General features: G+C 34.3%; 1 protein-coding gene across 2 annotated transcripts in view; it reads right to left on the bottom strand.

Annotated features, from left to right (window-relative positions):
• SLCO6A1 (solute carrier organic anion transporter family member 6A1) overlaps window positions 1–12,928 on the bottom strand; it is a 125,422-nt gene that overhangs the window by 1,444 nt on the left and 111,050 nt on the right. For both annotated transcript variants that reach the window (XM_017869171.1, XM_017869172.1), the window contains exon 13: window positions 222–380. In XM_017869171.1, coding sequence (XP_017724660.1) covers window positions 244–380 — 137 coding nt within the window. In that variant the 3' untranslated portion in view covers window positions 222–243. The remainder of the gene's footprint in view (window positions 1–221; window positions 381–12,928) is intronic.

Raw genomic sequence — 12,928 nt, 5'->3', positions numbered from 1 at the left:
CAAAGTATTATTTTGACTGAAAGTATTAAATTTGTATTGTATATTTTAAAATTTTAAACACAAAGGCTATATTATTATATTTGCACTCAAAATATAATAAAATATATAGAATTATATGAAGTACATTTATTTGTTAAACATGTAATTACATTACTATTATTTTACATTTTATTAATATTAAAAAATATTTCATTGATAGATTGACAATGTGTAATTCTTACACAATGATGATCCAGTTACAAGTCAGTTTCTTCTTTTTTTCTTAACTTTTGGATTCCTCACAGTTATATTTGGAATGTCAGTGCTCTCATTTACATGACGTTTGTATATGAAAAATGCAGTAGTAGTGAAGATGATAGTGCATAGTTTGCAAAGAAAAGCTAAATTAAAAAAATGCAATGATCAGATATGTCCATGTATTTAGAACAAAATGTATGCAAAATGCTATTTACCAAAGAAAGGTTAAATATATTTCACCTATAAAGGTATAAATCCCCAAATTGTAGATGTAATTAATGCCATAAAATTATATTGTTACTTAAAGGGGATTTTTAAATGTTTATAACATATTTTAGATTTCTTAGACATATTTCTTAGACCCCCTTCCCAAATGCAAGGTGCGCTATTACCACATAGAACGTGTTAATTCTGAAACATAAAATATAAATTCTGACTTTCAAAACTTAACTATCAATAGGAACTAAAGCTAAGTCACTTCATGCAGCTTTGCTCTTTTGAAATATTCATCATTTTCAAATACAACAAATATTACAGAAAAGTTAATTATGTAGGTTTTTAAATCATTTTCATGTTTCAAGTTGCAGAAAGTTAATACATTACAACATTCCAAGCATTATATAAACATACTTGAATATTGGATGCAATATTTAATTTTTTCAATTTATTTTTAAATTAATTCCTTTTTTTTTTTTTTTTTTTTCTTTTGAGATAGGGTCTCACTCTGTCACCCAGGCTGGAGTGCAGTGCTGCGATCTCGGCTTACAGCAGCCTTGACCTTCCCAGCTCAAGCGATCCTCCCACTTCAGCATGTGCCACCACACCTTTCTAATTTTATAGTTTTGTAGAGTTTTGTAGATTTTGCCATGTTGCCCTGGGTGCTCTCTCAAACTCCTGAGCTCAGGCAATCTGCCTGCCTTCGAGCCCCAAAGTTCTGGGATTACAGACATGAACCACCACCACGCTTGGCCTTTTTTTCTTTTTCCTGAAACAGGACCTCCCTCTATTGTTGAGGCAGGGGTGCCACTATCATAGGTTACTGCAACCTGAACTGCTGGCCTCAAGGGATTCTCTGGCCTCAGCCTTCTGAGTAGCTGAGACTACAGGTGGTGATACCACACCTGGCTAATTTTTTATTTTGTAGAAATGGGATCTTGCTAGGTTGCCCAGGCTGATCTTGAACTCTTGGCCTCAAGTGATCATCTCGCTTTGGCCTCCTTAAGTGTAAAATATTTTACAGCCACAATATCAATTATCTGACATAATGGTTTCAAGATAAAAAGGAAACATTAATGATTCTATGCCATTTTTAATGAAACAATAACATTTTACACATTTTAAGGGGAAAATACCGTTTTTTAAATGGTAGTTATATCTGACATAGTTGTAACATTAAACAATTGTAACATAGTAAATGACACAGTAAATAATTATAGTAAATTATTCTCTTGAGGGTATAGCTTGTGAAGAAAAATTGAGCAATTTTGAACAACAAACCAGTAATGCTTCCAAGAAAAAGGGAATTGTTGCAGCAGGCAAATTATCTGAAAATGATAGGAAAAGCTAGATTAAAATCCTCCTTTTAAAGACTTGATAGAGCTGATGAAGAAATGAGAAAGAGATAGATTAATATCCAAGGCAGGGCAGAACTTAACTGGAGGTGATCCGACTTTTGCAACAGCTTTTTCTCTGTGGTTATTTTCTATATTGGATGGGGGCAAGGGGCTAAGATACAAACCTTTGCTCTGGCAAAAAATGCTGCTGGAGAACAAAGATTCATTTGGCCTAACAGGGCTGAAGCGGCAAAGTTGAAGACAGCAAAGGTTTCAAACAAATAGCAAGACATATGCTGGATATCAAAAGCCAAGAAGGTCAGAACAGTCAAAGATATGTAGCCTAGTTGTGAAGCACAGGCAGGTCTACACAATTTTGCCATTGTTCACATCTAAAGCACTACTATAAGACAAAGTTCTAATCACTTACCCCTCAAAATTTTGAAGCCAGTGGGGAACCAAATCAAACTAAAGCTGCAAACGAGTCACCAGTTGAGTCAGAAATTTAGTAACTTACCCTCCACTTAGGTAGAATAACAGAAGGAAACTGTCCCTTTCTGAAGGTAAATATTTATTTCAGTCTGTATCATTCTATTACACAAAAGGCCTGAAATGCAATCATATGTTACAAAACATATGAAAAAGCAAGGAAATACTATTTCCCATTAAAATTGGAAGCAGTCAATAAAAGCATACTCAGAGAGGTTCTAGCACTTGGAATCAACAGGTGGAAACTTTAAAATAATAATAATTATGGTGAAACATATTTCTGTTTATCTACTGGAAAAGGCTGATAGGGTGCATGAAGGAATGAGAAATGTTCAGTATAGAAATAGAAACTACAAAATGAACTTTGTAAAATAACTAGAAATAAAAAAGGAAAGATAACAGAGCATCCAAGATATATGAAATAATATCAAGTGATCGGACATATATTAAATGGAGCCCCAGAAGGAGAGAGCAGGAAAAATGAGATAAAACAAATATTTTGAATAGTGATGTCCAAATACTTTCCAAAAATGTAGAAGACATCAACCCATGAATCCAAGGAGCTCAGCATACACAAAAGAGGGGAAAAAAGCAGCGATACACAGAGAACCATACTTAGGCCCATTGTAGTCAATTTAACAAGAGTCAAACATAATCAAAGAGAAAATCTTGAATAAAATCCAAATAAAAAGACATGTTACAAGTTGGAAAGCAACATCACAAATGATAGCTAACTTCTCACCAGAAACAATGGAGACCAGAAAGTGATGTAATACCTTTAAAGTTCTAAGAGTTACAGGATTTCATATTAAGCAAAAATATCTTTCAAAAGTAAACATAGCCAAAATACAGTCTCAATAAACAAAAAGGTAAAATAATTCATCTCCTGTATAAAAGAAATGCTAAAAAAGATGTTCTTCAGGTACCTATACTAGATAGAATATTGCAGATCTGCAGAAACGGCACATATTTAGATGAACCTGAAAGAATACATGTACACATACACATACACATACACACACACCATATTAATATTAAAGACAAGGTAGATTTTAAGAAAAATATCACTAATGGAGGGGGAGAAATGGGCATTAAGTAATAATAAAATAACAATTCATCAAACAGACATAAAAATCCTATGTGTGTATGCCAAACAATAGGGCTTCAAAATATCTAAAGAAAAAAATGGAAAAATTACAAATAGAAATGGATGTATTAACCAAGTTGCAAATTTTAGCATCCCTCAAGTCAGTTATAGAACACAAATACAAAGACACAATCTGAACATGATCTGAATAATACGTGAGCTAATTGATATTATCAAAAGACAATACCAAATAACTGCCAAATATGCATTTCTAGGTGTATATGAATAATTCATGAGCCAGAGCATCTGATAGGTCATAAGAGACGTTTCAATAAATTTCAACTTCTGTGACCCACGAATTCCACTTTTGGGGATTTTTACCCAATAAAAACAAAAGCATATGACTATGAAAACATTTGTATAAAAATGTGAGCTGGGCACAGTGGCTAGCACCTGTAATTCCAAAACATTGGGAGGCAAGGCAGGAGGATCACTTGAGACCAGGAGTTCAAGATCAGCCTGGGCAACACAGTGAGACTTCCTCTGTATTAAAAGTAAATAAATTAGCCAGGCATGGCGGCATGGACCTGTAATTCTAGCTGCTCTGGAGACTGAGGTGGGAGGATTTCTTGAGCACATTAGTTCGAGGTTACAATGACCCACGACACTGCACTCCAGCCTGGGTGACAGAGCAAGACATTGTCTCAAAAAAAATATATACACAGAAGCCTCATTTATAATAACCAAACACTGTAAACAATCCAAGTATTAATTAATAAGAGAAAGGATAAACTATACCATATTCACAAATTGAAATAGTACTGAGTACTCAGCAATTTCTACAAAGCACAAGCTAATGCTGTAGAAAGAACATTAACGAATCTTCCAAGAGCATAAAATTAAGCAAGATAGACACGAAAAAGAGTACAGTCTTCTACTTATGTAAATTTCTAGATCAAATAAAACTAAAATATTTTTTAAAAATCTGAAAGGAGTCTATCTGTAAAGGAGGGAAAATGACTGGAAAAGGTCATGGGAAAAATTTCCATATTTTGTTTTGGGTGTTGTTTCCACAAGGGTACTCAATTATCAAAAGCCATCAAGTTGAACTTCTAAAATCTATGTTAATTGTATTAATTACACCTCAGATTTTTTAAACAAAAAGAGTATTGTTTGATATACATATCTATAGATATAGACATAGATATAGATATAGATATAGATATAGATATAGATATAGATATAGATAGATATAGAAACAATCTCACTCTGTCACCCAGGCTGGAGTGCAGGGGCATAATGTCAGCTCACTGCAACCTCCACCTCCCAGGCTCAAGTGAGTCTCTTACCTCAGCTTTCTGAGTAGCTGGGACTATAGGCATGAGCCACCACATCCAGCTAATTTTTGCATATTTTTTGTACAGACAGGGTTTTGCCATATTGCCCAGGCTGGTCTTAAACTCATGAGCTCAAGTTATCTGCCCATCTCGGGCTTCCCAAAGTGCTGGGATTACAGGCATGAGCCACCTTGCCTAGTTATTTGATATATTTTTTACAAACCAAACAGTGTGACCATCACCTGAATCATGAATGAAATATTGTTAGCACCCTAGCAACCCTACTCATGATTCCTCAAGGTCACTAACTGATAAAAGTTAGTTTTGTTTGCTCTTGAATATATTTATATAGCAAGCCAAAATTATGTAAGTGGAATTATACAGTGCCTACATACTCATTTGTGTCTGCTTTCTTTCATTCAGCATAATGTTTGTGTGATTCATCCATATTTTATGTAGTTGAGTGCTTTTCATTTTCATTGTTGTATAGAATGCCATTGTTGAATATACCACAATATATTATCCATTCTATTCTTGTTTTTGTCGTTTGTTTGTTTGTAGTTTTTTTGGGACGGAGTTTTGTGCTTGTCACCCAGGCCAGAGTGCAGTGGCATGACCTTGGCTCACTGCAACCTCTGCCTCCGTGTTCAAGTGATCCTCCTGTCTCAGCCTCCCAAGTAGCTGGGGTTACAGGTGCCCGCCACCACGCCTAGCTAATTTTTGTGTTTTTAGTAGAGATGGGGTTTCACCATGTTAGCCAGGATGGTCTCAAATGCATGACCTCAAGGAATCTGCCCACCTTGGCCTCCCAAAGTGCTGAGATTACAGGCATGAGCAACCGTGCCTGGACCATTCTATTGTTTTGGGGTATTTGGTATCTACTTTTGTGAAGAATTTTTTCAAGCTTTTTATCCAGTTTTTTGTAAGGTTATCCTTTATTTATTGATTTTTGGGAGTGCTTTATTTATTCTGGTCAATCTTTTTCACTTTGGTTCCCTGTATTCCACATTGTTATCTTTTATCTTTTTTTTTTTTTTTTTGGTAATAATTTATTAATTTTACTACAGTCTGATTTATTTTCTAGGTACTACTTCAGGTGTCCTGTTTATGTTCTTCCTACTCCAAGGGCATGAAAATATTCTCCCATTTTTCTCAAAAGGCTTTATTGTTTTATCTTTCATATTTAGATATGCAGTGTGTCCGGAACTGATGTTTTTATAAGATGTGAGATAAGGATCAAAACACATTTTATTAGATATGCATAAATAAAATGGCTAATAACATTTTTTGTTTGTTTAACCATTGCAGTGTCCCCTTCATCATAGATTAGTTGAGTGCGCATGTGTGGGTTTGTTTCTGAATTTTCTATTCTGTTCCATTAATGAATGTGTTGATGCTTGCACCATTACCATATTGTATTAATTATCATAGTTCTATAATAGGTTCTTATATCTGTTAGCACATATTCCTCAATTTTGTTTCAACTTCAATATTCTAATAACAATACTTACCCTTTAACTTCCCACATGAATTTTATTTTGTCAATTTCAAAAATATCTCGGGATTAATTTGTGATCACATACTGTAGATTATTTTAGGACAAATGGTATTTATTAATGTTCTTATCTGTTAACTTTTTTCCATTTATTTAGGTTTTATTTAATTTTTCTCAAATTGATTTTGTAGTTGTCAGTGTAGACGTTTTGTACAACTTAAATAAATTTTTTATTGGTATTTGATTTTTTGGTGTTATTGTATTTATTGTATTGTATTTTAATTTGGTTGCATCTGGTATTTGGAAACAAAATTGATTTGGTACAATGATTATATATTTAGCAACTTTGCTGAATTCATTTATTAATTCTAATACATTGTGTTCCCTGATATGGGTGCTAATTACAGGTGTGTTCAATTTATAAAAAAATGTGTTGAGCCATACATTTATATATGCTCTTTCTTATATATGTATATTTTATATTTCAATAAAAATTCTAACAAAGAGACAAACCATGTGAAGGGGTAAAATGGTAAACTAAGAAAATGTTTGCAAAAGGCATATCTACTCTACTGCAAATGAACTAGAGCTAGTGAAATCCTTCATTTGAGGTAAAGGCATTGGATGAGTCATCCTAATTAAAACTTTCGGTTTAAAAAAGAAAGAGCAGATAGACTTCCGTGCCAACAAAAAGAACTCATAAATTAATGCAACAAATTTTTTACTAATATTTTGAGAATCTGATGAATGTCATAGCCTTTTCCCCAGGAGGAAAACATTGAACATACAAATATGTGTCCCAAATTTTCCATTTCAAATATACTGGAGTTCATTCTTAGTGCTTAAAATTTCACAGATCACTGTTGAGTAACCCATGCTCTAGAGTAGTGCTAGGCACAGAACCTTCAGCAATAAAGGCAGTCTTCTACGTCTGCACTATTCAATAGAGTAGCCACTAGCCAAATGTGATCATTAAAGATGTTAAATTTGCCTACTGTGACTAACGAACTAAATTTTTAATTGAATTGAATTTCAATTAATGTAAATGTAAATTTAAATAGCCACATGTGGCAAATGGCTTCCATTTGGACAGTACAACTCTAGCTCCTCTAACATATTAAGAGCTATCTTCAGCAGTTTACTATGGTTGAAATCACATGAATACTTTATTTAGAGTAAGCATGCCAACCACCAATCCATGGAATTCTTTTTTCCCTAAGCTTTATCATGGTTTAATTGACAAATAAATAAATAGGGTACATATTTATAGTATAAAACATTAGTTTTTGATGACTATACACTGTAATATGATTAAATCAATATAGTTAATATATTTGTCACATTATTTGCTTATTTTTTTTTTTTTTTTTTTTTTTTTTTGGTGAGAACATTTAAGTTCTATTCCCTTGGCAATTTTCAAGTATACAGTACATTAACCCAAGTCACCACATTGAACAATAGATGTCAAGAATTTGTTACTTCTGTCTAACTGAAATTTTATACCCTTTGACCAACATCTCTCATTTCCCATTCCCATCACCAGCCCCTGTCAACAATTATTCTATTCTCTGCCTCTGTTCGATTTTTTTTAGATTCCATGTATAAGTGAGAGCATGCTATATTTGTTTTTCTATGCCTAGCTTGTTTTGCTTAACATGATGTCCTGTAGTTTCACCCATATTGTTGCAAAAGACAGAATTTTCTTTCTTTTTAAGGACGAATAGTATTCCATTCTGCGTATGTATCTCATATTTCCATTATCTATTTATCTGTCAATGAGCATCTAGGTTATTTCCACACCTTGACTATTGTGAGTTATGCTGCAATAAACATAGGAGTACAGATATCTCTTAAACATATTGATTTCATTACCTTTGGATATACACCCAGTAGTGAAATTGCTGGATCATGTGGTAGTTCTATTTCTAATTTTTTGAGAACCTGTTTTCAGTAATGGCTGTACTATTTTGCATTCCCATCAACAGTGTACAGGGTTCCCTTTTTTCCACATCCTCAGCAATGTTTATCTTTTTGGGGTTTTTTTTGGTAATACACATTCTAACAGATGTGAGGTGATACCTCATTGTAATTTTCACTTTCATTTTCCTGATGATTAGTGATTTAAGCATTCAAAAACATATTTGTTGGTCATTTTTAGGTCATCTTTAAGAACTATCCTTTCAGGTCTTTTGTTCATATTTTTAATCAGGTTATTTCTTTACTTACTAATGATGTTTGAGTTCCTTATATATCCTTATCAGATATATGGGTTGCAAATATTTATCTTATTCCATAGGTTATCTCTTTACTCTGTTGATTGTTTCCATTGCTGTGCAAAAAGCAGCTTTTTTGTTTGTTTAATATAATCCTATTGTCTATTTTTGCTTTTGTTGCCTATGCTTTTGGGTTCATATAAAAAAAATTGTCTTTTCACTATGTTTTCTTTTAGTAGTTTTATAGTTACATATATTATGCTTAAAGCTTTAATTCATTTTGAATTGATTTTTGCATACAGCATGTGTTCAATTTTATTCTTCTGCATGTGGCTATCCTGTTTTCCCTGTGCCATTTATTGAAAAGACTGTACCATTGTGTGTTCTTGGCACATGTATTAAAGATCAGTTGTCTATAAATGCGCAACTTATTTCTTTGTTCTCTATTCTGTTTCAATGGCCTATGTCTGTTTTATGCCAGGACCATGCTGTTTTGATTACTATAGCTTTGTAGTATACGTTGAAATTAGATAGGGTTATGCTTCCAGCTTTGTTGATTTTGCCAAAGATTGTATTGGCCATTAAAAGTCTTTTGTGATTTCATGCACAAGGTGAATAGAGCCGATAGACATCTGTGTCTTTTTCTTGATCATAAAGAGAAAGCTTTCAGCTTTTCACAACCATGATATTAGTCCTGAGCAACTAATATATTTGCTTTATTGTGTTGATACATTCCTCTATATCTAATTTTTTAAGGATTTTTATTACAAAATGATGCTAAGTTTTGTCAAATACTTTTTCTTCACCTATTGAAATTATCATATTATTTTTATCCTTTATTTTATTATGGCATATCACATTAACTGATTTGTGTATGTTGAGCCATTCTTGTACCTTAGGGATAAATCCCTCATGATCATAATATACGATTCTTTTAAATGTACTGTTGAATTCAGTTTGCTAGTATTTTCTTGAGGATTTCAACATCTGTGTTCATCAGGGATATTGGCCCTTAATTTTATTTTCTTTGGAATGTTTTCATTTAACTTTGGTATCAGGGTAATTCTGGTCTCATAAAATGAGTTTAGGAGTGTTCCTTTCCTTTCTCTTGTTTTTTTTTTTTTTTTTTTTTTTTTTTTTTTTAAAGTTTGAGAAAGGTTAGTATTATTTCTTCTTTAAATGTTTAGCAGAATTCACCAGTGAAGTCAACTCCCGGGCTTTTCTTGATTTTGATTGCTAATTCAACTCCTAGTTCATTATTAGTCTGGTCAGATTTTCTACTTATTCATGATTACGTCTTTGTGAAGTTTTATGTTTATAGGAATTCGTTCATATTATCTAGGTCATCCAATTTGATGTATAATTTTTCGTAACAGTCTCATGATCCTTTTTATTTCTGTTGCATAACTTGCAATGTTCATTTATAATTTTATTTATTTGAGTCTTCTCTCTGTTTTTCTTAGTCTAGCTAAGGGCTTGCCAGTTTAATTTATTTTAGCAAAAATCCAACTCTTAATTTTTTTTTCTATTATTTTCTAATCTCTATTTCATTGACATTTGCTCTGATTTTTATTGTTTCTTTTCTTCTGCTGACTTTGGTGTTAGTTTGTTCTTTTATTTCCCTCGCTCCTTGAGATGTAACATTACATTCAGTCAGTCAGTAATGTTTGATTAGAGATTTTAACATATTTACATTTAAAGTAATTATTGATAGTTAAGGACTCACAACTGCCATTTTTAAATTGCTCTCTGACTGTTTTCTGACTTGTTTTCCTACATTCCATTCTTTTTTCCTTGCTGTCTTCCTTTGTGGTTTGAATATTTTTGTTGTAGTGGTGGTATGCTTTTAAAAATCTTTTTAACTTTTTTATATTTTGATCAGATACTCCTTATTTGTTACAATTTCTGGGTACCATAGGGTGTACATGAAATATTTTATAGGTATAACTATTTGTTTTATGCTGATAACCACTTAACTTCCATTGCATATGGAAAGTCTAGATTTTAACTTCTCTTCATCCCACATTTACTTAACATATTACTGTAGCTGTAGTTATTTTTTCATACTTTTGTTGTTTGAGTTGTATAATACAGTTAAAAATGACTTAATCAGCACCATTACAGTAATATTCTAAATCTGACTATGTATTTGACCATGTATTTACTTTTACAACTGAGTTTTATACTTTCATGTTTTCATGTGGTTAGTTAGCAACCTTTCAATTCAACATTAAGACCTCCCTTTAGCATTTCTCTCTCTTTTTAAGCAGAAAAGCAGAGATTTATTGAAAATGAAAGTATACTCCACAGTGTGGGAGTAGGTCCAAGCATCATGGCTTAAGATTCTCCCTTTAGCATTTCTTGTAAATCAGGTATAGCTGTGGTGAATTCCCTCAGCTTTTACTGTTCTGGAAAAGTCTTTTTTCTTTATTTCTGATGGATGGACTTCTCAGGTGTAGTATTCCTGGCTGGCAGTTTCTTTCTTTCAGTACGGTAAATATATCATTCTACTGTCTCTTGGCCTGCAAAATTTCTGCTCCTAGTGTTATAGAGGTTCCCCTATATGTGATGAATGGCTTTTCTCTTACTCCTTTTAAAATTCTCTCTTGTCTTTGACTTTCGTGAATTTGATTATAATGTCTCAGTGAAGACTTCCTTACATGTTAACTATTTGGTGTTCCTTGTGCTTCATGGATCTGGATATTCATTTCTCTCTCCAGATTTGGGAAACTTTCTATCATTATTTCCTTAAATAAGCTTTCCACCCCTTTATCTTTCTCTGTTCCTTCTAGCATTCTCATAATGCATAGATTGGTTTGCTTCATGGTGTTCCAAAATTCCAATAGGCTTTCTCCACTGTTTTATATTCTTCTTTCACTCCTCTGACTGGGTAATTTTGAATGCCCTGCCTTCAAGCTCATTGATTCTTTCTTCTGCTTGATCTACTCTGCAGTTGAAGTTCTTTACGAAATTCTTCAGTTCAACTACTGTGTTATTTAGCTATTTCTTTTTTATGACTTGTATCTCTATTGTATTCTCATTTTGTGTATTATTTTTCTTATTTTTCTGATTTTGTTTAGCTGTCTGTGTACTCGTGTAGCTTACCGAGCTTCAAGACAACTAATTTGAATCATGTGTCAGGCAGTTCATAAGTCTCCATTTTTCTCATGTTTTTCTTTTTTTTTTTTTTTTTTTCCTTTTTTTTTTTTTTTTTTTTTTTTTTTTTTTTTTTTTTTGAGATGGCATCTGACTATGTTGCGTAGGCTGGCCTTGAATTCCTGGGCTCAAATGATCCTCCTTCCTCAGCCTGCCAAGCGTCTCAAGTAGCTGGAATTACAAATACACACCATACCTGGTGAGTCTCCATTTCTTTAGAATCAGTTACTGGTGTTTTATTTCATTCCTTTGGTGGCATCATGTTTTCTTGATTATTTGTAATCCTTGTGCCCATGCATTCATTTGGATCTGCACTGTTGAAGAAGTAGACATTTATTCCAGTCCTTACATACTTGACTGGCCCAGTGCCTGGGTCAGCAGATGGGCTGGCCTGATTCATTGGTCTATAGGAGCTGGCCTAAAGCCTAGATCCACTGTGATAGGCCTGGATCCTGTGTTCACCTTGGCTAGCCTGGTGCCAAGGTCCACTGAGATGGACTTTTTGACTGAGCCCATGAGAGCAGGCCTGGACCCTGAGTTTGTGGTGGCCAACCTCAATATCTGCAGAGGTGGTTCTAAAGCATGGGTCTGCAGGGACCAGGACAGCATCAGGGTCTAGTGGAGTGAGCCTGGACCCTACATCCATTGGAACCTAGGGCTATGGGGACCACTCTGGAGCCTGGGATCACAGGGGACAAGTCTGGAACCTGTAACTGCAAGGGCTGGCCTGGAAGTTGGGTCTGTGAATACCAGCCTGGTGCCTCAGGCTGCAAGAACCCAGCCCAGTGCCTAGGGCTGCAGGTGCTGGCCTGAAACTAAGGTTTTTGGGTTCCAGTCTTGTGCAACACAGGACTAGGGACATAGTCTGTGGATGCCAGCCTGAAGTGCAGGGCTATGGGACTCAGCCTGCAGTGGCAGCAGGCCTGGAAATTCCTCCACAGGTGTCCGCCTACAGCCTGGTGTTAAGAAGGTCAGCATAGAGCTGTATTTTACTGAGATAGACTTGGTTTTGAGTCAAAGGCAAAATCAGGTTCTTGCTTAGAGTTCATTCCTTCACATGGAGGGTATCTCTCTGCACTGTTCTGCCAGACTTGGGAGAAGGGTGATGCAGGTCGTGTGAAATTATACTGCCTACCCTCTTCAATGTGTCTTTTCTTATTTCTCTGCTACATCCAGGTGCTGTATTCTCTCAACGTGATTTCTCTAGCTCTTCGGAAGGTATTTTCACACATGGATGGCCAAATAAACGTTTCTGTGAGGGAGGAAGTGCTGAAAACTCCTATTCCTCTGTCTTGCTGATGTCTTCCAATCCCTGGAATTCTAATTCAGGGCCTCAGAATGTATATTTTTAATAAGAACAC

Source organism: Rhinopithecus bieti, unplaced genomic scaffold, assembly GCF_001698545.2.
Source record: "Rhinopithecus bieti isolate Rb0 unplaced genomic scaffold, ASM169854v2 scaffold_4104, whole genome shotgun sequence".
NCBI classification, from domain to species: domain Eukaryota; kingdom Metazoa; phylum Chordata; class Mammalia; order Primates; family Cercopithecidae; genus Rhinopithecus; species Rhinopithecus bieti.
This window is presented reverse-complemented; position numbering and strand designations above follow the sequence as displayed.